Source organism: Fusarium redolens, assembly GCF_020744475.1.
Source record: "Fusarium redolens strain MPI-CAGE-AT-0023 chromosome Unknown BKA55scaffold_33, whole genome shotgun sequence".
Taxonomy (NCBI): Eukaryota; Fungi; Ascomycota; class Sordariomycetes; order Hypocreales; family Nectriaceae; genus Fusarium; species Fusarium redolens.
The window spans coordinates 317,293-342,894 of record NW_025763696.1 but is presented as its reverse complement, the minus strand read 5'-3'; the positions used below and the strand labels follow the sequence as shown (position 1 = coordinate 342,894).

General features: G+C 48.8%; 6 protein-coding genes across 6 annotated transcripts; all 6 read right to left on the bottom strand.

Annotated features, from left to right (window-relative positions):
• Positions 1–8,086: 8,086 nt before the first annotated feature.
• BKA55DRAFT_469371 (uncharacterized protein) lies at positions 8,087–8,482 on the bottom strand (the record flags this gene model as incomplete). Its single annotated transcript, XM_046186132.1, has 1 exon — positions 8,087–8,482. A coding segment is annotated over one exon (396 nt), but the record flags the coding sequence as incomplete, so codon positions are not given.
• A 24-nt stretch (positions 8,483–8,506) lies between these two features.
• Positions 8,507–9,289, bottom strand: BKA55DRAFT_529595 (uncharacterized protein; the record flags this gene model as incomplete). Its single annotated transcript, XM_046189088.1, has 1 exon — positions 8,507–9,289. A coding segment is annotated over one exon (783 nt), but the record flags the coding sequence as incomplete, so codon positions are not given.
• Positions 9,290–9,335: 46 nt separating this feature from the next.
• Positions 9,336–13,445, bottom strand: BKA55DRAFT_744460 (uncharacterized protein; the record flags this gene model as incomplete). Its single annotated transcript, XM_046201596.1, has 1 exon — positions 9,336–13,445. The coding sequence occupies one exon, from the start codon at positions 13,443–13,445 to the stop codon at positions 9,624–9,626; it is 3,822 nt and encodes a 1,273-aa protein (XP_046041423.1). The 3' UTR covers positions 9,336–9,623.
• A 2,110-nt stretch (positions 13,446–15,555) lies between these two features.
• On the bottom strand, positions 15,556–16,314 carry BKA55DRAFT_698220 (uncharacterized protein; the record flags this gene model as incomplete). The annotated part of the gene is made up of 1 exon (XM_046200491.1): positions 15,556–16,314. One exon carries the CDS (start codon positions 16,312–16,314, stop codon positions 15,556–15,558), a length of 759 nt encoding a protein of 252 aa, XP_046041422.1.
• Positions 16,315–21,030: 4,716 nt separating this feature from the next.
• BKA55DRAFT_628505 (uncharacterized protein) lies at positions 21,031–24,749 on the bottom strand. The gene has a single exon (XM_046196902.1). The coding sequence runs from the start codon at positions 24,620–24,622 to the stop codon at positions 21,110–21,112; it is 3,513 nt and encodes a 1,170-aa protein (XP_046041421.1). The 5' UTR covers positions 24,623–24,749; the 3' UTR covers positions 21,031–21,109.
• A 65-nt stretch (positions 24,750–24,814) lies between these two features.
• On the bottom strand, positions 24,815–25,198 carry BKA55DRAFT_586290 (uncharacterized protein; the record flags this gene model as incomplete). The annotated part of the gene is made up of 1 exon (XM_046194544.1): positions 24,815–25,198. A coding segment is annotated over exon 1 (150 nt), but the record flags the coding sequence as incomplete, so codon positions are not given.
• Positions 25,199–25,602: the final 404 nt, after the last annotated feature.

The window sequence follows — 25,602 nt, the reverse complement described above, 5'->3', positions numbered from 1 at the left end:
CCCCATATGACAATCTTAGCTAAGGGATCTATACAGAAGCTTCTAGCCTATGCAAAAATCCCTATAGTGGAGAAAAAGCTACAAGCTAGACAGGCAGCTATTTTTAAGATAGCTGCTCAGAAGGCTGCTGAGGCCTTTATAAAGAGACCTACTGAGAAAAACCTCTTATACTTTCTTATCCTCCCTAGAATCTTAGGTCTTGGAATCCAGAAAGGAGATTTATCTACCTATCTCCGAGCCTATCCTTCTAATATCCCTTCCCTAGAGACCCTAGAAAGCCTCCTACAAAGCCCAGCTCAAAGTACTTCTTTTTCCCCTTCTCAAGGAAGGAAAACAGCCCCTAGCCCAGCTAAGAGGGCAGCTAAGATGCTAGAAAGAGGCTTCCTAGGACGGGCTTCTCGAGCTCTTATAGACCCTACCCCTATAGCTGCTGATACAGCTGAAAACAGGGCTATTTTACTCGAAAAACACCCAATAGGCTCAAAAGACCCCTTTTCAAGAAAGACTCGCCCAAGACCTGGCCAACCTATCACAGAGGAAGCTATCCTTGCCTCTATAGCTACTATAGGAAAAGAAAAAGCCCCCGGCCTTAGTGGCTGGACTAGGCCACTTCTAAACCTAGTATCTAAGGCAGATTCCCCAGTTATAGCCTTCCTAAGGCTACTAGCTGATATGATAAGGCAAGGAACAGCCCCAGGGGCAGACCTACTATGTGCAAGCCGCCTTATCGGCCTAGAGAAGCCAGATGGAGGTATTAGACCTATTGCTATGGGAGATCTTATCTATAAGGTAGCTATGAAAGCTATCTTAAAGACCTCCTTTAGCTCCTCTATGCTATTGCCCTTCCAGCTAGGCGTTAGCAGCCCAGGAGGAGTAGAACCAGCTATCTTCCTTCTTGAGGAAGCTATAGCTGGCCCAAATAAGGCTGATTTCCAATATATCACCTCAGTTGACCTCCACAACGCCTTCAACAGCGGGGCTAGACCCTCTATAGCGTCCTCAGTGGCCTCCTTTGCCCCTACCTTCTATAGGGCTGCAACCTGGGCTTATAATAACCCCTCACTGCTAGTCCTTCCAGATGGTTCAACTATAGCCTCTTCTAAAGGGGTTAGGCAAGGAGACCCAATAGGACCACTTCTTTTTTCCCTCTCTTTTAGACCTACTCTAGAGGAATTAGCTAGAAAGCTCCCAGGGGCAACCCTAGTTGCTTATCTAGATGACCTTTATATCCTATCTAAAGACCAAGGATCTCTAGATATAGCTAGAGAGGTACTAGAGAAATCACCTTATAAGCTTAACCTAGCTAAAAGCAAGGAAATAGCTATTAAGGACCTTAAAGACCATGGTCTCAAGACCTTGGGTACTTATATAGGTCCCCTAGAAGGCAGAAGGGCATTTCTAGAAGAAAAGCTAGAAACCTTACAGCAGGCTATAGCTGCTCTTCAAGACCTGCCTAAGCAACACTCCCTCCTTCTCCTACGAGGCAGTATCCACCTCCTTCTACGGCACCTCCTTCGGCAACTTAACCCAGAAGGTCTATCTGACCTATGGGAAAGAGCTGATATCCTTATTAAGGAAGCTATTATGACCTTAATAGCTAGGAGCCCAGCCGAGCGTCCTAAAGAGCCTGATCCCTATCTCTTATCCCTTCCTGTAAGGGAAGGAGGTCTTGGGCTTCCTTTACATAAGGAATTAGCCCAAGGCCTATATCAGGCAGCTAAGGAAACAGCTAAGAAGATCCTTAAGGGTATTACTAGCTTTTTTACTTCTTACCCCTCTCTATCTACCTCAGAAGCCCAAAACCCCAGTCAAGACCAAGGGAAATCAGCTAAAGAGGTTTTTAAAGAGTTAAATGAGGCTAAGCTAGAAACCTTCCTCCAAGACCTCCCTATATCCTATAAGCAAGCCAGGCTAGAGAATGCTAGCTATCTAGGCCGCAAGTGGCTTAGAGTCTTACCTATACAGAAACCCCACTCTTTTACAGACTCTGAGACCACTGAAGCCCTTAGAAGCAGACTTTTCTATCCTATTAAGCCTCTAGACCTGCCCTGTAGTGCCTGTGGTGCTATAGCTAGCCTAGGTCATGAGGATACTTGCAAGGGAGCTAGCAGAAGGTGGATTGCAAGGCATAACGCTGTTAATAGGGCCTTTGTAAAAGCCCTAGGCAGCCGGCCTGACCTTGAGGTCGAGATCGAACCCCTAGTCCAGCAAGACTCCTCCCTCCAGGCTGACTTTGCAGTCACTATTGGAAATAGCCGCTACTTCTATGATATCCAAATCGTAGCTATCTCCAAGGACTCTGCAAAGGAGGACCCCTATAGCACCTTGAAGGAAGCTGCTAGTGAGAAAAGGCGGAAATATCAGTCTCTTGGAGCCTTCTTCCACCCTCTTATCTTCTCAGCAGGCGGCCTTATGGATCAGGAGACCTCACAGACCTACAAGAAGCTCCAAGAGCTCTTAGGTCCCTTTGCAGCCTCACAGCTAGACTCAACTATCGGCCTTACCTTGACTAAGACTAGGGCTATCTCAGCTGCCTCTATAGCTCGAGATCTACCTAAGAGAACGCACTCCTAGATGCCAACCTATCTTCTGTTTTAATCTATCTCTTTTCCCTATTTTTCCTTTACCTCTATCTCTCTTCTATCTCTATCTCTTTCTAATCTTTATATCTTTCCTATCTCTATCCCTTTCCTATCTCTATCTCTTTCCTATTTATATCTCTTTCCTATCTATATCTTACTTATATTCCTATCTATCCTTCTTATATTTATATCTCTTTTATCTCTTTTTATCTCTCTATCTCTTTTTCTTATTATCTTTCTAATCTCCCTTTTATCTCCTTTATTTAACTCCTTTTTTATAGTCTTTATAAATCCTTATATAAATAGCACCTGAGCAAGATAGCTTTCCATAGCCTAATATAACCCTATCCTAACCCTAACCCTAATTTTCAAAATTTTTAAACTCTAACTTATACTTACTTTCCTTCTCAACCTTTTACAACCCTTTCTTTTAACCCTAACCCTACTTACTCCCTAAAAAAAAACTACTTAACTACTACTACTTATAACCCTTACTCCTTTTACTACAATAACTACTCTTCTCTAACTTTAAACTCCTTTTTTTACTTTTTTTTTCCTTTAATCCCTTTTTTACTAACTTTAACTTTTACCCTTACCTTCACTACTTACTTTTTACTTTTTTTTAACTTTTACTCTTTTTTCTTTTAACTTTAACCTTTCTTCTTCTTACTTAACTCCTCTTTAAAAACCCTTAACCCTACTTACTTCTTAAAACCTACTTTTTTTCTTTTCCTTTTAACTTTAAAAAAAACCCTAACTCTTTTTCTATAAATTAACTTTAACCTTTTAAACCTTCTTTTTAACTCACTTTAACTTTACCCTTCTTTTAATAACTTTACTCCCTCTTTACCCTTACTACTTACTTTTTTAACCTTAAACCTTTCTTCTTTTTACTCTCTTTAACTCTTAACCTTCTTTTTTAACCTTACCTCTTCTTCTTTTTACTTAACTCCTTTTCAAAACCCTTAACCCTACTTACTTTTTAAATACTACTTTTTCCTTTCTTTTTAACTTTAAAAAATTAAAAACCTTAACTCTCTTTCTACAAACTAACTTTAATCTTTTAAACCCTTCTTACTTTTTTTTTCTTTCTTCTTCTTTACTTACCTTTACCTTTACCTTTCTTTTTAATAACTCTAACCCTAACCACAACTACCTCTTTACTCCTCCTCTTTTATAACCTTTTTACCCTTCTTTTAACTTCTCCACTACCTTACTACCTAACTACTACTTTCCCCCTTTTACTCTTAACTTTTCTATACTTCTCCTCTTTACCTACTTAACCTTACCCTTAACTCCTTCTTTTCTACTTAAAAAAAAAAAAACCCCTACAGCGCTTAACCCCAATAACGCTTACCTTCTTACACTTACCCTAAGCCCTTGACCCCAAAAGCGCTTGCCCCTTGCCTCTGCTCCTCTGCTCCGCACAACCCTTTCCCTAGCGGTTAGCGGTTAGCGGTTACTCTCTACTCTCTACCTACCACTTGCTCCCCACAACCCTTACCTCAGAAGTTACACCTTCTAACTTACTTCTAAAACCCCTAACACTAGAGGTTGGCCTCTACTTCTCTTACCTTACACCTAACCTCTTAGCTGTAGCTCTTTAAACTTCTTGCTACAGTCTCCAAGTACGTAGCGGTTAGTTACCCTCCCTTTCCTTTAACCTCCTTCCTTAACCTCTCTAAGTCACTCCAGACCTTACAGCTTAGCTTTACTTCCTACCTTCCTTAACCCCTTCTCTCCCTCCTTCTTCTGACTTTACCTTTACCCTTACCCCTTAACCCTAACCCGATATTGGGTTAGGGTTAGGGTTACCCTCAACTTACTGTTACCGTCCGACTCAGTAGCCCTCTTGTCTCTTAACCTACACTCACCCTCTACCCCCTCGACTTTCTAGTTAAAACAAAAACCTCGCCGTCTGTCGTAAGGTCCGCCTTGCCCCCTCAAACTCCCGCTAGTCTCTCAACCTCCCGATTCAAAGAAAAATCCACCTTTTGCCTTAGGGTTAGGGTTAGGGTCATAGGTACTGCACTATAACCCCTTCTCTTTTCACTACCTCCCTCTAATACCCCTAACCCTCTCGACTTCCCAGATCAAAGGAAAATCCACCTTTTGCCTTAGGGTTAGGGTTAATATTATATGTAAGCAAATATTAACTCTCCTTTAAACTGTTAGTAATAGTTAAAATTATATCTATTTAATACCTTTATATAGTAACTAGTTAGATCTTTGCTTTTTTATATAAGTTACTTTTCCTTAAGAGAATAAAAGCGTTATCCTCTAACTGCACTTTAGTATTTATACCTACCATCTTAACCTTATTCTATTTCGCCAGCTAGACAATATATAGTCTCTTATAATAATCATAAGGATATACTACAAATAACAGCAATACTTCTCCTTCCCTTCTCCCTACTCAAACTCTCCCAGTAAAAGAGCAGCTACACAGTTGGCATTCACACATCGACTACCGCCTAGAGACGCACCTTTACCAAGCCACAACATGTATTCCTGGCATGTCTTAAATGACTCGTTAAAATGCTTCAAGAACCATTTAGTACGGCCTGGTCGACTAAATGCGCCAAAGCATAGAGGCATTACCATATCTGGGTATTGGCATGAGTTGTCCCCTTCGTACTCTGGATCCGCAGCTCGGCAGATCTCTTGCGGCTGGTAACACTTCCAGCACACAGCGTGCCGGTCCATCCATTCCTTCTTCTTGCTCTGACAGTCTCGAAGTGCTTTTTGCTTAGCTCGAATCCAGTCAAAACGTCGAGCACAAGCTGTTACAGTATGCTCAAACGATTTTCCTTCTACGCGGCAATAGAGACAGCAGCCTTTCATTGTCTCAAGATCTCTTTCATACCGACTCAATTCTTCATCACGTACTTGGTCCTGACGGAGCACCTCGGCAGGTCCAGTAAAGATCATCTCACTAACGGTAAGGTCAGCGCTGCCGTTGTCCCCGTCCTGTCCGGCTTCAGTCTCATCACGTAGGGGCCGCGGTAGATAGAACTCTAGGGTAGGCGGTCGGCATTGCGCATGATGCTCGGGACAAACGCTACAGAGCTCATCGCCCTCCATGCACCACCGCCAGTCAGGTTTGCTATCAAGGAATTGGCTCAAGACCCCGCGCGAGCAGTATTCCTGCAAAAGATACAGTTGCATGGCCTCTTTGTCTGCTGCTACAGGTCGACCTAACTGCGGCTGCCAGGCTGCACTAAGTAAAACGATCGACTCGGCTACTTCGCCATCCCGACCCGCTCTACCTGACTCCTGAGAGAAATCCGTCAGAAGGCTCGGGGCATCGACGTGAATGACCAATCGAATATGAGGGTAGTCAAACCCAGGACCCAGCGCTGACGTCGCCACGATGATAGGCGAATCGGCTGCCGTTAGCCATCGCTCTATGATCGCCATCTTCTCTTCTTCTGTGCCGGACTCGGCTGTGTAGGACGGACAGCCGAGCATGTCAGCAAGCTCTGCCACGAGATCCTTCGTCGGACAGTATATAATGACCCGGTCCCGCTCGCTCTTGAACAGGTCTGTCCGGGTCCAGCAAGACTGTACAAGACAAGCTGCCTGCTCACATAGATTGCCTAGCCCACGTTCTTGCTGGACGATGTATCGGATGTTAGGACGATTTGTTGACTCTCTGACGATATGCGGCCGCACGAGCTTATTATGCTCAAAGAAAAGCTCTTGATAGATTGGTGGTAGTGTCGCTGTCAGCCAGACAGTCTGTGTACGAATCTGCCGTACGTGCCATGCTAGCTGCGACATACTTCGTCGGTAACAGCTTGCTGTGATCGTGAGATGGCATTCATCGATCACGATCCGATCTAGACACTGTCTATCAGACAGTCGGTTGGCATACTCTAGGAACGCCTCTGTACAAGCTGCCTCGGCCGATACAACAACGATGGGGGCTGATTTCTTCGAGCCTGGGCGCCAGATATGGTGCTTTAGCGCGACTTTATCAAGGCGCCCGAGCATATTACCGCGTAAGGCTACAGTGGGAAGGATCAGGATGGTTGTTTCAGCTCCCGCCAGTGTGGCTCCGACCATGAATACCAATGTCTTCCCCGAACCCGTTGCAAGAACGACGATGACCTGCTCAGGTGCACGTGGACCCATGGTCGCCAGCATGGCATCCCGCTGACCAGGGCGACGCAACTGTAGCTCTGGGTCGTTATGCAGCCTACGGGCGGCCGCGATGATTCCATCTTCTTTGGCAGCCGGCCTTGCACGAAACCGTACCTTCTTGCAAGCATTGAGTAGCCCTTGCGCTTGTGTATCCGATACGGCAGGGGGCCGCTTACCCTGGAGCACTTGATCGATCCGAAACAGAGACCGCCAGCGCATGGAGCCATCCAAGTTCGCTGGGTGCCAGGGCACTCCAACATCCCTGGCAACGAACAGGCCGACAAGCTGGCAAAGGCAGCGTCATCGCTCCCCGAGCCCGAAGGCGCTCAACCGACGCTGGCTTACCTACGAAGAATCGCAAGACAGAAGCCGAAAGAAGCGTTCCAGGCGTGGTGGTCCACCTCCGCTCCTGAGCAGTACAAAAGACTCAATCTCAAGGCGACTACAGGCTGTCCGCCGGAGCTGTCGCTCCCGCGTGCAGCCTTGCACCATCTGCTGGCAGCAAGGTCGCTTCATGGGGACTTCGCCGCATATCACGAGAGATTCGACCATAGTGATGCACGCCTGGTCTGCTCATGCAACCGACGCAAAGCACCGGACCACATCTTCTACTGCAGAAAGGTACCGCCGCGTCATCGGATGAGGTTGGCACCCTCACCGAATGCAGCAGTCAACCTGGCAACAGGAAGAGACTTCACCAAGTTCACCGAACTGTCTAAAGCCAGCGTTTTCTTTGGAAAGATCTGTCCTCGTTATTAGACGAGCACGACCCGGGACGCACTCGCATCCTTCCTCCCCTCTTTTACCCTTATACATTTCCTTTTTCTTACCTTTCTCTCTTACCTGTTCTCGGCCAGATGAAGGGCGCTAGCACGCCCTCTATCTGATCGTGACCACTTGAAGGCAGCCCTGAGGCTACCGCGCCCAGAGGCTCACGATCGCCTAACAACGGGCTTACCTTGCGGCTGTCGTTCATCAGCCGCGCCTGATCATCCCGCTGACGGGTAACAGGCTAGATAAGATGCGCCATTTGTGCCGTTGATATGCTGGATAGTGTGAGGTCTATCGACGCGTCTGCAGAATTGGAATTCGAGAGGAAGTCATAGTATTCTGTAATTAGTGTGTAGATAGGTCCCAATTTCTCTAGCTCAGCACGTCCTGTGCTCCATTAGGAGACTTTCGGGGCCTACGGCCCCCCGGACGAAAAATATACATAACATAACATAACATAACAGAGACCGCCAGCTTTGAGACGCTCGGTAGGCACGGTGAAGTGAGCTTGTCACGGTCAAGGTCGTGCTGCCGGCATAGCTATAGTTAAATGTCCGGAAACTATGATTGCTCATCCCGGCAAGGTACGCAAGATCCGCTTCATCCTCAACTTCTTCAGATGCCGCGATCTCACCCATGTCGAAATTAGCCTGCTCCCTGGCGCTGAACTTCTCCTTTGTAATAGAAGCAGCAACTTGGCGCCACCATGCCACCTGGAACTGGGGCACCTCTGCCCGCACACATGCCCTCCGGAGGCAGGATGAGACCATACCGTCCCGCCAGACCTCGCCGCCAAGCTTTGACCATAGGTATGGCGAAAGTAGAGCCCCCGGCTTGCTCTGACGTAGAAAGGCCTGACGCAAGGGTAGCACGAACGCGAGATATGTCAAGAGGAGGTTTCCAACAGCCGGGGGTAGGAACCTGATGTTATCCTTCTCCTCCCCGGTCTGTTCCTGGCTTTTACTGTATCGCACATATATCATGACCATCTTCTCCCACAGAAATACCGATCGGCGGCGGGCACCCGTGTTGATGTACGTGATGGAGAGTAGTTCCGGGGAGCGTAATGGAGGGCCCGAAGGAACCGAGATGGGTGCCAGCATCCTCTTGAGGAACTCCTGAACATGCGCCTCATAGATAGCTATCGCCTTGGGGCAGAGGCGAACCCCACCGTTTGGATCCAGCCGCACGAATACCTGCCGTAGATCCGCCCTCTCTTCGATCTGTCGGAGCAGGGCGTCATGCGTCCCCGCCAGTATCTCGCGATTCCTCTCGTCTGTCAACCACGAAGCGCCGTAGTCGTCTACATCTAGATCGTCGTGCAGCCTCCACGCCTCGATCGGAGCAACATCCCTCATTCCAAACAAGAGCTTATCATACAGAAGCGAGTGCGCCTGGCGGAACTCAGACTCGACCAGCTGTGTCACTTGTTCCATGTGTAGTTTCGTCCCCATATAGTCGACCGTTTCCCCATCAAGGGACCAGCGGGCTTGGTGCTTGGTAAGACTGGTGCGGGAGGCCGCAAAGAGATATAGCCTCCATTGCAGTACATGTCCGAAAGGTGTCTCCGCCATCTGCTGAAAGTACTTCTTGCACATTTGATCCAGCAGATCGGGGATTCCGTCTTCGTCGTCCTGCTTCTGGAAGCACACGAAGTCGAACAGGATGAGCTGGGCAGTCCAGGTGAGTGCCGACAGATTGCTGTTGAAGTTCCCTGGTTCGCGCCATGTGCACCGCTTGTGCTGCTCGTTATCCACCCGGCGCGTCAGAGCCTTCGTCCGGCTGAGCATAGCACAGAAGCTCAAGATGGCAGACCGGAATGGCCTGCTTCCGACAGTCTGGCAGATGAGCGAGATATAAAATTTGCGGATGGTGTGCTTCAGCTCGGCGTCACGCTCCTCATCGCTCCCACTATCCATCCCTTCGTCATCATTATCGTCCCTGCTTGCACCTTCCTTTGTCATTTTGTCCTGCCTCTGCAGCGCATTAATGATGTCCTCCATGGCTCGCCGCTGTAGAGGGGTCGTTTTGATGACGTCTCGCGGCAAGGTCTGGTGGCCATATTCTCTCGTGAAATGACCGTCGTTACGGAATGCTTCCCGATAATAGTACGCAAGGCGCTGGTCACTCAACTCTCTGTAGCCTATGATGGTACTCTCTCAGAAGGTTGTCGTATGCTCCTAGCCACTTCTTTTCTTTTCGCCGGTGCTGGGTGATGAGCTCTCGCATGCGAGCTTCGATATTCCGGACTGTTTTTGCTTGTTCTTGTCGCTTCACTCCAAGGCTTTCTTCATCTGAGGTGGCCTCAGAATCATCATCGCCTTCTGGGTCTGAATCCGATTCGACTTCTAGTCGCTTAGAAGCATGATTCCGGCGATTTCGGCGTAAATTTCGCTGATGGTGTTGAAGAAGCTCGTATTGTTCAAGGGCTTTCCGGAGAAAGGCGGCGCACTCACCGGGTGACTCGCTTTCTTCGAACGTCTTCAGCACATACATTCGCCTTCTCGCGCACCACTTCTCGGCATTACCTAGATGGTCGGGCGTGGAGATATTGAATTCGCTGACAGCCACTGACGGTGTCGTCATGTTCCGAGGTGAGGAAGCCAAGTTCTGCTCCCGAAGGCTAACTAGCTTACCGAACAACTCATCCTGAGAGATGCGAAGTAACTTCTGTTCTGGGTGCACAACATATGGCATATGACTATTCGTGAAGTAGCCTGGTGATAATTCCCAACCGTTGCTTGGATGATGTTTGATATTGGATGTTGGTAGTGGCTGCGCAAGCGAACCAAGTTGTTGCAATTGTGTGTAGTATGAATTAAGTCCACGGTGAAAGCTGGGCCACCATACAAATTCCTTGGTCTCCTTATCTTTGCGCATAAATCCTTGGCTCTGGGGGTAGGGCAGCATCCAATGGCTTTTGAAAAATGACTTCTTCAACTCTTGCCGCCACTTTCGAGCACCGTCTACACCTCGAGCGGTCTTCACGGCCTGAAAACTTTGCTGAAATAGCATACGGTACGGCTTATCTTTCCATCCTTTGCGTTCAAAGTGGCCATCTTTCCATTCCCAGAGCCATGCAAATAGGACATCAATGTTTTTGACTGCTAATCGGTTCCCATACGCAAGCTGGGGCGGGCGGTGGCGCTCAGCCAGAGCATCGTGCACACTGTCATAGCAGAGAGGTACCTCGCCCGCTAGGGCTGCTTCCACATGATCGGGATGCAACACAGACTTAATATAGGTGAAGACATCTTTTCGAAAAGCACACAAGCAAAGCTGTTGGAGGTATTTCTCCAGGAGTTGTAGACAGTCAGGGACCGAGCTAAACTCAATCATCCATTGTCGAGCTTTATCCACTCGAATAAAATCGATCCGTACATCTCGCACTTGACGGTATCGAGCATGGTAGGCAGCTTGCATGGACGGGTTGTTGAACATCATGAAGGCTGCATGAGGTTGTTTGAACGTGAGCGTTTCCCAATCGACCTTATCAAGAAACCACGCATACCCATAAGTCTCCATAGTATGTCGAAATCCGAGACCTTCCGTCCGTCGGAGTCCATTGGGCTGGCTTGAATCGGGTTGAAGTCGAAGATCTTGCCAACAACCGCCAGACTTTTGTATGAGGCCTCCAGAGTACGAGAACTGGAGGCATCGAAGGAACATGAGCATGATTCGGGTATGTTCCCATGTTACGAAGTGAGGGTCTTGAAGGCTGTAGACCATTTCAAATCCGACACAGCATTTATTAATATTCCATCGCAGCCAGCGTAGCACAGTTTCCGTCGTGAAGTTGTAGTACGGAGAGTTCTGATTGACCGGTGCCATAAAATGCTCATCTTGCAACTGCTGAGCATGGAACTCTGTGTCGATAGCATTGAAGAGGTCGTTAGAGACACGATGCTGTTCCCTGATACCGAATGACTTTTTTATTGACCCCAATAAAGCGAAATGGCAACGGAGCTTAGTATATAGGTATGCTTTCATCAACGCTGCTGGCTGATGACTGAGGGCGCCCCCGACTAATTCCCAAGTTCGTCGTAACTTTTTGTCCAACGCAAGGGTTTCGATTGCGGTGTTAGTGAACGGATAAACGTTCCCTGCCGCGAAAACCTCTTTGACACTGGGGTAGAACTGAGAATACAGAAGTCCAGCTTTGCGCCGTGAGGATCGCTGACCCGTCTCAACAGTCAGGCTTCCAGTGTCGTGGAGCATACTGAAAGGATAGAACATTTGCTTCTCAATTTCTTGGGCGGCGACATCGTTCCGCGCTAGATGTGAGTACGATTGGAGACAACAACGCTTGTACAAAAGCGTCCCAGCCGGAGTGCACGCCAAATTGTCGATATCGCCATTCAATACGCCTTCATCACCGATCGATGTAGCTCGAGATGCCTGTTGAGGACAGGTCTCCTTTCCTACATCGAAATAGAAGTCCGCTGTAACATACTTTTCATCGATCGCGTGGGTCCAGTAATTCCGGAATCGTGCCATTGTTTGTGACCAGGTGATGTCCTTCGTTAAGACCTTCAAGTTCTTGGCTTGTAGGAGCACAGTAATGTCGCGGAAGTGATGGAAACCTGGTTCCTGAACCGCATGCTGAATGGAAGCCCATACAGCTCCCAAAGACTCAGGCGGGAGGTAATACTTGAGCTGTTGCTCTCGAGCAACTGGATGCACTCTTTGGGCAAGCGTCTCAATGCCACGAGCGGTGGCGTTGTACTTACTGTGATCATAGCTCGAGGGGTAGTGTTGGACATGGGAATTGCTATAATGGTTGTGAATGATAGGAAGCAGCACACCGTCCATCCATGTGCGGAAATCTTCGTCCCGGAGCCGACTAGACTTTTGCTCTTCCCGGTATAAGTTAGGGAACAGCAAGTATAGCGATACATCTTCGAATCCGATGAGGCGACCGAAAGTGTAATGCGGGATTTGATGTACAGGACGGTGGACTCGGCGTTGGTTTCCCACCATATCCAGGTATTGCACCGGTCTCGGGCAGAGGTGGAGATCCGACTGCAGGTCTGAAACAGGCATCTGGGTAGGAGACCAGCGAATTCCTTGCTTGGCGATGGCAAGGTTGCTGGGAAACCCTGTGACGCTATCCACGTCAAAGCTAACCCCAGCAACATGCGTGATTCGTTCGTCCTCGTTCAAGCAGATATGAGGCGCCTGACCTCCAGAGCCGAGACCACAATAAACCCGTCGCCGGTCTGAGCTACTCATCTTTCCAGAAAGGTCATCTTCTGGAGATGCAATGCGAGTAGAGCTCAGAACCTCAGGACAAATGTCTGCACTGCTTTCCAGGTAAGCAGCAAGGCCGATATGCTCCCTTTGGGTCTGATCGTGCTGGACCTTTGCTGAACGGTGACAGTCTGTACAACATCCTTGAAACTTAACTAACTGCTGTACCAGCTGACGTCCAAGACGTTTCACTCGATATTCATGGTCTGCATCAGCGGGTGGTGAGGTTTCCATAGTGTCGACCGCAGCCATTGGAGCTAGGTTTTCTGTATCACCTTCCGAATGTCCTGAAAGTAGTAACGGTACTCCTGGAACTTCATCACTCCCCAAAGGGGACCCGCCTGGCAAATATGGCTCTAGGGTAGGGGTAGGCGGAGGAAGGAGATGCGAGAAATCTGGACCATCAAGTTCCGGAGCGTGACGTCCAATCTCTGATAACATAGCGGCACTCTCAAGTCGATGATCAGACCGTTGGACCGAGGCTCCACCATCGACTTGAAGTGAAACAGGGGGTAAGGAGAGAGTACCCGCGTTGTAGAAGTGAGCATGTTGCTCAGCCCTTTTGTCAGAAGTTGCTTTCTGCCGCTTTGCTCGCCTTTGTTCGACGTTCGCATTCGTTTTATCCTGAGGAGTAGCGTATTGGCGTGGTCGTCCGCGCCTCTTACGTCCGAGCTCAGAACCAAGTGACTCATCCATACTCGAAGGCTTAACAGGTGCTATTTGGACGTATAGAATAGAAGTTTGGGACTGGTAGGAATAAAACAAAACAAACAAAGTACTTACACAAATACATCCGTAAACCCCCTAAGGTTACAGATGTGGAGATTACTTGACTAAACAGACTTAGCGCGGGTATGCAGTGCGCTAGCTCGTGGAAGGACTAGTTTTGACCACGAAATTCTGATTGGCTATGGGCTGGTGAAGCGACGACGACGTTCACAACTAATACGGGCGATAGCGTCACAACGAGAGCAGGAATGAAGATAAAAAGAGTTTTTATAATATCTGAATGACCTTGAGACTGGGTATAGGGTATGGAAAGTAGTTTTGGTCAGCTCCCTACGCCCATGTCTAGTCACCTTTTTCATGATGTCTCTTCATCCCGTGTTTCCTTACACCAGTCTAACGGCAGCTTGCATATAAAGCAGCATAATAGCTCTTTGAACCTGATCTCTCTGCGTGCCGCATTATACCCTTCCTCTCCTACTACCTTGCACCACTGCACGGCCTTCTCATGCCGCGGCTCATCTGGGACCTCCCCTACCTCTAGTCCCTTCTGATGACGTCGGACGTGACATACCGGACACTCCTCTGCAACATCGTCTAGCCATCGGAAAAGCATTCTAATCCGCATACCCTCTTCCTTGCCATATGCCTTCCAAATCCTCCCGCCTTTTCTCGTGTCATGACCCTCTCCCTCACTCTCTCCCTCACTCTCTCCCTCACTCTCTCCCTCACTCTCTCCCTCACTCTCTCCCTCACTCTCTCCCTCACTCTCTCCCTCACTCTCTCCATCACTCTCACTCTCTCCTTCAATCACCCCCTCGGCCCTGCCTGCACCCTCATCACTATTATTATCCTGCTGAAGCAGCTCACATCGATCACAAAGTGCAGCCCCATCCACATCCTTACACGTTTCGCCGGCTGCTCCGTCCATAAACGCCGAAATCACAGCCCTTCGACATCCCGGCGTTGATATGAATGCCTCCATCTGTGCCTGATTGATATCATCTACAAAGCTTCGATGCTGATCCTCTCGTTGCCGCCGTCCGTCGTGTACGATGATTGACCGGACCACCTCGCCTGCCCGCCGCCCTCCTCGCCCAGTCTGCTACACAAAATCAACGAGCCCATACGGCTTCTCCATATAAACCACGGCCACAATCCCCTCGATATCAATACCTGTCCCTAACCCTGTTGTTGCTGCAATCCAACGGCTTGTATGTCCGCCCTCTATCCATGCCGTCCGCGCCTCGTGACGGTCCTTTTCGCTCATGCCGCTGTAATGAAACCCGCAGCCGATCTCGTCAGCTATCGCTTCACACTGACTCTTTGACCGGCAGTATATGACCCCCTTCTGACAACCCGTCATATCTCTATCTAGCTGTTTGATCACCTCGACCGTGCAATCCTCAACAGCATCACGCCCGGGCTTGACTTGCTAAACCTCATAGCGGCAGTTCGGCTTAACCGTCCGATCCCGCACCATGACCGCTGACTTCGCTAGCATCTCGCCACGGAACCAATCCTCCAGCACGACAGGCAGCGTTGCTGTGAGCAGTACTAACGGGCAGCCAAACCGACGTAGCCCAATTAGCTCGCCAAGCTTAGCCCGGTAGCCAATATCCATGATCACAGTATGACATTCATCCACGAATATCCGCTGCAGCAGCCCTGTACACGACAGCCCGTCAACGTACCCGGAAAACTCGGCGCTTGACACAATATCGGCACTGACGACGATCAAGCGTGCCGCCCGCGGCATGCCCTCTCGTCCCGAATTCATCGATGACCTATATCAGATACAGTCGACCCCCATATCTGTTGCTCTTGCCACCAAGTCATCCATCAGTGCAACAAACGGCACGACCACGATGCTTATGCCTGTATCCTGCATCACGGCCGGCAGCATGAATAATATGCTCTTGCCGGCCCCGGTCGGTAGCACATTGATCGCCGTCTGATCTGCTTTGAGTGCCATGATCGATCGCATGCACTCAGCCTGCTTGTCGGATCGCCAAGTCGCCTTCGGTCCTAGCAGCCTTCGCAGCCCATCCGTCATCTCGTCCCCTATCATCTTCCTCTTCTAAGCCGCCTCTCCCTCCTTATTCGTCTTTCTCCGCTTGCGGCTAGTTGCTCGGTTTGAACTATCAGCCCTTTGCTGCTGCTGCTGCCCCGTCACTTGACTATCCCGCTTACGCTTCACCGCCGTCTTCTCTGTATCCCCCTCTCCCTCTATACTGCTTCCCTCTAAATACTGATGCCACAGCCTGCTGATCTCCTTGAATGTCGCGATCATCTCCGGTTGCAGCTTACCCGGGAAGCCGATATGTACGGCATAGTGCTGCCTCGCAATCCGTGTTCCGTGCGTCGACTGCAAATCCCATACGATATTCCAGCTTCCTCCACAGTCAACCGGCTCACCTGTGATCGGATCGATCTCGACGTTATCATCCTCATCCTCATCATCCATCTTACCTTCTAGCTGCTTCATCACAAGCCCTCGAATCCTCCGCCCCATCTCGATCGCGATCGCCCGATATCGTCCCACCCCTAACCTGACCCCCGTCCCGGCCTGCATGATGCAAGCAAGCTTCCTGCTGAGCCGGTCGGTTTCCCATACCGCCGAGCTGCCATCCCTCCACATATACTCGAGCTGCTCTCCACGCGGCTCGGCAAGCTGACACTCCCGCCGCAGTACCCTCTCGGTCGGAAGCAGCCATGCGATATACGCCACAATCATCCGCCCGATCCAGTCGGGGACGAACCGTGCTACCTTCCGGCCGTTGTCACGGATTGCCTTCATCTTGTCTCGGTCGGTCACGATCATGACCTGCCCGTCCATTATGAATATATTCCAGATCAGCTGCCACGAATCGCAGTGCCGCAGCGTCGTGATTTCCGGTCCCCTTCCCGGAAGCCCACCCCACGTATATATGAGCACGAGCAGCGTCTCCCGCAGCAGCCGCAAGTCTCAAAGCCACTTCTTAATACGATGTCGCTTCCATCGGGCCCTTGCGGCATCCCATATCGATGCTTCCATCAGCCGCATCACCTTTGCCGGCCCGGGCTCGAGCCAGTTGTTCTTCGGGTTGCTTGCAAATGACTGACCTGCCCCGAGCCGTATCATATTATCGATAATCCGCCCCATATCGATCTTCTTACTGACCGGCTGCCATACCCCCCCGAATAGCTTATCTAATAGCTTCTCTGCCTCGGTCACCTCATCGCGCAGTGTGCGTATGAAATCCTCGACGCTGATATGCTCGCCCATATGAAATAATCCCTCTCCGTCGTCGGACCACCGTATCGACGGCTGCCCCCCCATCTTCTGCCAGTACCCTTTCCCGTATGCCATCCATCCGATGACCGTGCTCATAACGGTGTGCGTGCCCATACACATCCACAATATGTGCTGCTCCTGAAATGCAAGTACGGCCTTGATCCCGACCTCGTTACGATCTAGCGGCTAATTCTCAAATGCAGCCTCTAAAAAGAACAGCCAGGCCTACCACACTATAGCAGCTAGCAGACCGGTATATAAATGTGGCTCGACGTAGCCTATCGGGCGTTGCTTAATACCAAGCGCCGCACAGAAACATAGTAGCGAATTCGTATATGTGTTTCCACTAACATGAGTTTTAATCGAAGCTACGATAAACCGGAATACAGCTTGATCTAGTGCATCTTGCAGCAGGCTAGTCATACCTTTATCTCCTCGCTCGTCTTCGTCACTGTCATCGTCGTCTTGATATTCGTCTTCATCTCCGTCTCCATCTTCGTCTTCGTCTTCGTCCTTATCCTTAGCTTGTCTCTTTCTGCCACTGGAAAATCTGCTGTTATAACTGCTTGGAACCCTATCCCTCTCAAGCTCTTCTGCCACATCCTGCAGCAAGCTCCACTGCTCATCCGTAAAGCGAACGGCCCAGCGTTCAAGCGCTTCCTCGCGCCCGATACGGTATGCCTTCCAGCAGAAGCTCAAATAGCGGTGACCGACAGACTTATACTGACTCATCGATTCCTCCTTACCCTTACGGCCAAACGGCATACCGCTCGGGGTCATTGATGTGATGCTGCCGAGCCACTGTAATGTCTCTGTCGGCACGCCATCGAGTCGCCAGCAGCAACGTTCCACCTCACGATCGAAGCTCTGTCCGAGCCGGCCTAGCAACAGTCGTTCACGGGCTACTTCCTCGTCTTCTTGCTTCCCAGCCCACCTGCCCGTTGCTGCCCTCGCCCGTAGCCACTGGGCTGCGTCGTGAATACTGACCAAGTCCCGGGAGCCAAAGTGCCGTACCTAGCCTAGCCTCTTGACCCACGGCGAATCACGGTTAATATCTTCCTCCAAGTCACCCTTCCGTAGTCGTATGGCATCTTCTTCCTTTAGTCGAGCCAGACTTGCAGCAATGACCTTGTCTATAGCGCTCTGATTTCCAGCATCAGCTTTGTTAGCCACATCTAACGGGCCATTCCTATCGCTATCATCTCGAACGATCCAGTAGCGCGCATGCCTTCCTCCTATCTATATCTATAGCCGCACCTTAGTCCACGGTTCCTCTGCTGTATTATGCCCTGCCTCTCTCCAATGACGGACAATATTATCGTATGCAATAGTAAGATATCAGCATATATAACAGCTATACCTACCTGAAATAACAAGCTCTTCGATTGCTGGGCCGTTATCTTCTGGTACTGCAATACGCTTCGGGTCAGCTAGTTCTAGTTCACCATAGTAGTCTATGATATCCTTGAGCACTTGTCCCTTGAGCTGATACTGCTGTCGAAAATGTGACTCAATGCTGCTGCCGGGCTGAACGGCTGCTTGACATAGCCGGCAGATGAGTATTTGATAATCCTGATTGAGCTATACGATGTCCTCCATTGTTGTTTGATGTCGCCTCTTTAATCTTAATTATAGAAAGTAAAGAGAGAAGCAGTCTTGTTCTTTTTCTCTATCAATTACAGTCCCCTTTCCTCTGCATTATGCTAACCCCAAGCTCATATTAGCTAACCCCAAGTGTAGGGTTGGGGTTATTTTAAGCCAATCAGCAACTCGGCCCAAGCCCAACCGATTCAAGTCCAAAATCTAAGCGAGATAACCTAACTTATTAGACGATTACTATTCAATCGTCTCTTAATAGTTCCTAGGCTTTCTACCTCACCCCACTCTGGTCCCTCTCTCTGGCTAATCACAGCCTTAGATACCAACAGGGGTTTCCTCTTTCAGTGAAACTAGGACGGACAATAGGGATGTAGTCCGCGCTCAGAGTAAAACTGCAGCTGGAGATTCGCTGGTTGCATAATTAACAAACACAAGGATGAGCAAGCTGTCAGTTTCTGTTAAGCTGATGGGTGAGGAATCCAAATACTCTAAACAGGGGAGTTAAGCCTAATCGATTTATAACCAAGTGCTTTTTAGCCGCTACGATTAGCTAAGTGTTACTGTGGAGCAAGATAGCACGTGGGGATGAACGGAAAAACTTAGAATCCTACATCCTTATGGTCCGTCCCATTTTCACTGAAAGTGGGCCTTTCGCGATCCTATTGGTTGATAATCCCTGTATCTTCCCCGCATTCTACAGAGTAGCTTGTAATAATGGATCCCGAGCAAGGTTCGATTTATAGCGGAGTTCTAACTATTTTATTGGTTGGCTTTTTTGCTTCTTTCATTGCTGGATTTCGAGTTTAACCAACCCTAGACCCTACTTATGTATGTAGACTAAAAACGCACTGTGTTTCCCCTTTCCATCCAATCACAGCCTATACATCTCTATCCCATATCTACCCTCCAGAAAACGCACTTACTGCTATTTAGAGGGACTTCGTTCCTCTCGTCTAGCACCGCAATACGGCTGACATTATCCACTCTGATAGGGTACAGGTCGTCTCGTAGGATCCGGGCTCCTGGGGCCAGTTTTGTCTCCGCTACGCGTTTCACAATCTCATGCTCGCTCTCGTCCCTGCAGGTGATCCTGACACGGTGGGGATTCTGTGGGTCCTTAGTCACCGCTCGGCATCGCCACGTGTGGGATTATCCAGTTCGGCGCGGGCTTCGTTCTCCACTGTCGCTCGGATCGTCCCGGCTGAGAGCCTAGCCTCATCTTCTTCTAGTCTTGAAACGTCAATCGTGCAATAAAGCATGTCTGTGGGGTTCGGAGGAGCGGCTAAGGTCCTCGAATCGTTGTGGGGTAAGAACGGTGTCAGTCGTGTGACGTCAGCATATGATCGTTGAGGTCCGTCCATTGCTTGTAGCGATAGTTTCGAGCTGCTCGCGGACGCGCTGCAGTTCCTCGGTCATCTGATCCTTGATCTCCACCATCCGCTTGCCCATCTCGTGCACTATCTCTTCCTGCTTTGCAACAGCTTCCCTAAGTTCCCTGGTCATCTCCATCTGTTCCTTCAGCGCTTCCTGCAGCCTCTTGGTCTCCCGACGCGACTCTGCCAGGAGATCCAGCACCTTCTGCAGCATTGCCCTTCCATCGCTGCTGCTGCCATTGCCGCTACTCTTTCGGGTTTCGGTCGGTCGGTCGATCTGTTCTTCGGCCGGTACATTTCGCGTCGTCTGCCGGGTAGTTTTTCGCGTTTCTTTGGCAGTGTCTTCCAATTGTCGCGCGGTGTCTCGGACCTTGCTCGTTGGCCTCACCATTCGACTCGGTCTCTTTGGCGTCGAAAAGGGGGCGTCATCCTGCTCCACACGATCTCGGCCTCTATTGGGTCCGCCATGACGGGCAGTCTCCACCACGAATTTTCTCCCAACCAACGATGATTCTTCTGATCCCTTCGCGTGTAGTCAAAAATGCAGTGAAGTCTTCTCCTTGTGTTTATGGTCCCTGTTTAGTAATTTGATGAAATACATAGACATGACGCGTGCACGGATGACCCAGCAACATGCACGGGCCAGTTTTGTTGTATTTCGTCGAATTACCACCACGACTGCGTACAGTAGAATTGATTTTGGTATGGAGCACTAGGAAACGCTTTGCCGGCCCTACAACACCAGAGAAGCGTCAAGTAATTGACGATATGATCTGGGGGACCCTTGAAGGAAGTAGTGATATTCAGAAGCAGCTTCTAAAAGCTCAGAAGCGAGGAAATGCAGCGATTCGTGACTTCAATTGTACACTGAAGAAGGCGATGAAGACCATTGACAAGAAGAACAGTCAGATACAGCGCTTGGAAGAGGAAAAAGCTATACTCAAAGCTTCACTAGCAGCAAAAGAGCCCACTGGCCGAGTCCCCGTTCAATTTGACCCTAACAGGGCTTTTCCAGAAGCTCACCAGATTGTCACGGCACAGGATCAAGCTGAAAAGAATGTATTACATCGGATTGAAGAAAAACGGAAAAGGCCACGAGAAAAAGAATCCCTATATATGGAATACTGTTAAATCAACTATACACCCTGGCAATAATCAACCCTACTAGGCTTAAAGTGGGTCAATAAAATCAACTCTACTTGAGTTGATTTGGTTATTAGTTACTAGGGAAGCTCGCAAAAGGGGAATCCTACAATAATAAGGCATCAATGATGAATCCAATCTTATTATCAACCAACACTAAGAAGTGAGTCATTTGCATACGTAGCTGTTCTTTCTTTGTGTGCCTGCTTCTGTTTTGTGCTCATTTATTATCCACTTGGACATCATTCAACTTTCTCGAGGCGGTAATTTAGCTCCCTTAACTCAGGATCATAACACTTCTTCCACTGCGGATATCTTCGATAGTGTGCTTCAATGAGCTCATGTACTCGGGTTTCCATATTGCGCACGACCTGCGCCTGCTTCTTTCGCATAACACCAAGGCTCTCCTCATCCGAGGTAGCCTCACCTTCTTCACCCCCTGAGAATGAACTCGAATCGGTGTCTGATTGAATCATAGCACGATTTTGACGCCGCCTTTTGCGTCGTTTTAGTTGACCATGTTGGAGATGCTCGTAGGTTTCCAACCCTCTCTTCAAAAACCACAGGCACTCATTAACTTCGTCACATTCCTCGAACGTTTTAGCGACTTCAATCTGCCTTATGGGACACCATTTCTTTGGGAAATAATATCTCTCAGGAGAGTTGTCTAATTCCAGTGTATGTGCTGGAAAGTGGCTTTGGGTCAGCCCGGCTGATTCTTGCTCCCGAAGACGAACTAATTGGGCATAAAGTTCGTTCTCAGGCATTCGAATTAACTCCTGTTCGGGTTGTATGACATGGGGCATGTAACTCTTGGAAAATAGAGTGGTTGCTAATTGCCAGCCGTCAACAGGATGGGTGTTGATGTTGGATGCTGGCAGTGGATGAGTAAGAGTTCCAGTCTGTCGGGACTTGGCGTAGTGTCTGATGAGCCCATAATGCGCGCTAGGCCACCAAATGAATTGTTTTTCTTCCTTGTCTTTCCGCATGAATCCTCGGCTATGCGGGTAGGGGAGAATCCAATGGCTTCCAAGAAACGACCTTTTCAGGTCTTGACGCCATTTCCGTGCGCCAGCCTTGCCTCGTGCAGTTTTGATGGCATGGAAACTCTGTTGGAATAGCATGCGATATGGCTTCTCGTTCCATCCTTGCCGTTCAAAATAGTCATCCTTCGATTTCCAAAGCCAAGAAAATAAGACATGAATATCCTTTACCGCCAATCGATTTCCTTGTGCAAGCTGAAGGGGCTGGTGATCCTTCAGCATGGCGTTATTAACACTACCGTAACACAGGGGAATCTCTCCTGACAATGCAGATTCCAGACATTCTGGCCTCAGAGCTGACTTGACGTGGAAGAAAACGTCCTTTCGAAAGGCACACAGACACAGCTCTCGAAGGTAATTTTCTAGGAGGTCAAGGCACTTTGGAATAGAACTGAATTCAAGCATCCACTGGTAGGCCTTATTCACTCGAATGAAGTCGATCCGTACGTCTCGCACTTGGTGGTATCGAGCGCGATACACATTCTGCATCGATGGGTTGTTAAACATCATATAAGGTGCATAAGGTTGGCGGAAGGTAAGCGTATTCCAGTCGATCTTGTCAAGAAACCAAGCATAACCATACCTCTCCATGGTAAGCTTGAATCCAAGACCTTCGTGGCGCCGAAGTCCATCTGGCTGGCTTGCATCGGGTTGCAGTCGTATGTCTCGCCAGCACCCAGCGACCTTCTGTATCAATCCGCCTGTATATGAGAATTGGAGACAGCGAAGAAACATGAGCATAATTCTTGTGTGTTCCCAAGTCACAAAATGTGGATCTTGGAAGCTGTATACCATCTCGAACCCTACACAGAACTTGTTGATGTTACACCTCACCCATGTGAGGAGAGTATCAGTTGTAAAGCTATAGTATGGGGAACCATCGTCAGTAGGTACGATGAGGCGCTTCTCATGTAGCTCTCTGGATCTTATCTGGTTGTCAATAGCATAGAACAGCTCCTTCGAAACACGATGCTCTTCTCGAATGCCGAAAGACTTTCGCATAGATCCTAATATGGCATGGTGGCATCGAAGCTTTGTGTATAAGTATGCCTTGATTAATGCCGTTGGCTGGTGGCTAAGACCGCCTCCAACAAGCTCCCATGTCTTTCTTAGCTTTTTATCAAGGGCAAGTGTTTCGATAGCCGCGTTTGTGAACGGATACACATTTCCGGCTGCGAATACTTCCTTGACACTGGAGTAGAATTGAGAGTATAGAAGGCCAGCAGCTCGGCGCTGAGAGCGCTTTCCAGTCTCTATAGTGAGACTCCCAGTATCCTTAAGCATACTGAATGGATAAAAGACCTGTTTTGGGGTCCCCTTATCATCAGTATACCTATTGCCGACCTGGAAGGCATATGATTCTAAGCAACATCGCCGGTAAAGTAGTGTTTCTGCTTGTTTATCTGGTGGATCATCAATAATACCAGTTGCCAGTTGGCTCCAAGGTACAACTTCAGATGGCTGCTGAGGGCAAGTTTCTTTCCCAATATCAAAGTAGAGGTCTGTTGTCGTATGGCTGTTATCGATGGCACTGGTCCAATACTGTTCAAAACGAGACATCATCTTCTCCCAAGTAACGTCCTTTGTGAGAACCTTCAGGTTCTTTGCTTGAAGAAGAATAGTAGCATTCCGGAACTGCTGGAATCCTGGTTCTTGAATGGCAGTGGTGATAGTAGCCCAAACATCTGCCAGTGCCTCTGGTGGCAAGTAATACACTAGTTGTTGTTCCCGTGCCACTGGGTGCACACGTTGAGAAAGTCCCTCTATTCCGCGGGCGGTGGAGTTGTAACGACTGTGGTCATAGCTTGACGGATAATGCTGGACATGAGCTGTGCTGTAGCATTGGTATATTGCAGGGAGCAGAATACCATCCATCCATAGTCGAAAGTCTTCATCCCTGATTTTACTAGACTTCTGCTCTTCTCGATATAGGTTAGGGAACAGAATATATAAAGATATATCCTCAAATCCAATAACACGACCGAATGTATAGTGAGGAATCTGGTGTACAGGTCGGTGGACTTGATGTTGTTTGCCATTTGTATCGAGGAACGTGACAGGTATTGATCGAAGGTGGAGATCAGACTGAAGATCAGATACAGTCATTCGGGTAGGAGACCAGTGAATTCCCTTCTTAGCAACAGCAAGGCTACTCGGGAAGGCCACGACACTGTCTATATCGAAGGTAACCCCAGCACCATCTGAAACCCGCTCATCTTCATCCAAGCAGATATATGGTACCTCCTCTCTGGAGTCAATACCACAAAAGAGCTGTCTTCTGGATTCAGGGTTTAGTTTTCCAGCCACATCATCTTTCTGGTGCGCGATGGTCTCACGACTGAGGATGTCAGGACCTAATTCAGGCGTGAAGTGCAGGTACATGGCAAGGCTGATATGTTCGTTGGTATCTCCCATATGACTGCGCTTTGCTGCCTGGTGGCACTCGTTGCAACATCCTTGAAAGTTGAAAAGTTGTTCTGCCAGCTCTTGTGAGAGATGCCCAATTGGATCTGACTCGCCGTTCCCCACTTGTGGAGAGGTCTCTAGGGTTGTATCAGAGACAATATCCTGAACCAGGTCAGGACCCTGGTGAATTGAAACAGCTACCGGATTTTCCGCAAAGGCGGAAGTTGTGGTACGAGGTATACCCTGTTCATCGATATCTCCGGGTAGCTGAGGATCTACTGCGGGTAGGGACAATGGCCTGTCCATGCTGTCTGCTTCAGGCGCACTGTTTGGTGATGTAATCGATGCTGATCTGAGAGGCTCATCATGGTCAGGGAATACCTCCTCGGTGGTGGGTTGGAGTGGAGGACTAGGTGGAAGGAGAAAGTTGCTTATGTCTTGTTCTTGTAGTTGTGTGAATGCACTGCTATGTGAGTTATCTGACTGCTGAATAGGATAGTGCAAATTATGAAAATTGCTATAGGGTATCCCTTTATTTCTAGCTGCAGCTTTCTGCCGTTTGTTCCGCCTGCGTTGAGCGTCTGCCGTCGCTTTGTCCTCAGCTGTTGCATATTTGCGTGGTCGTCCACGTCTTGGTGGTCTCTCCATATTAATTTCAGTATGATATTGTATGAGGTGGTAAGGGTTACTTTGTGTTGATGCCGGAGATTATTTTTTGATACCCCAATGACTATCTTGTTGCTTTTGCGGTTGCTACAGCAGCATGTGCTAATTGGCACCCCAGCCCACGAGAATACCTCTTACATAGCGGGCCAGATTAGCTACAGTCAGTATACCTGCAGTACAGATATCTACTCTTTTATAACGGAGGGAGTAGAGCATTAACCTGGGCGGATCGGTATTCTGATGTTCTAACTCATGCAATAGCACGGCCGACAAGAAAATTCGCACAGATTGAAGGATAATTAACAGGTCTCCCTCTCTTTCGGCTTAGTTTTTTGGAATGATGCGCTAGGCTCTATATGAAATAGCACGATTCGCTTCTGAAAATGGATGGATCTTGACCACGAAATTCACGATTGGCTGAAAGAGAGCCCCACATATCCAAAAACGGCCACATCTTGACCGCTAAATTCTGATTGGCTGCAATGCTTGGGACCGACGACGAGGTCATCAACTTCCAAGACGAATATACCAACAACCAGCTAGAAGAACTGATGGAAATATAAGTAAGGCAAGTCTTAAGCTCCTAATGTATGGTTTCTTACTATGCTAATAAGTTTTAC

Coding starts and splice junctions, on each gene's coding strand:
- BKA55DRAFT_628505 (XM_046196902.1), bottom strand. CDS start 24,622: ATGGACAGGCCATTGTCCCTACCCGCAGTAGATCCTCAGCTACCCGGA.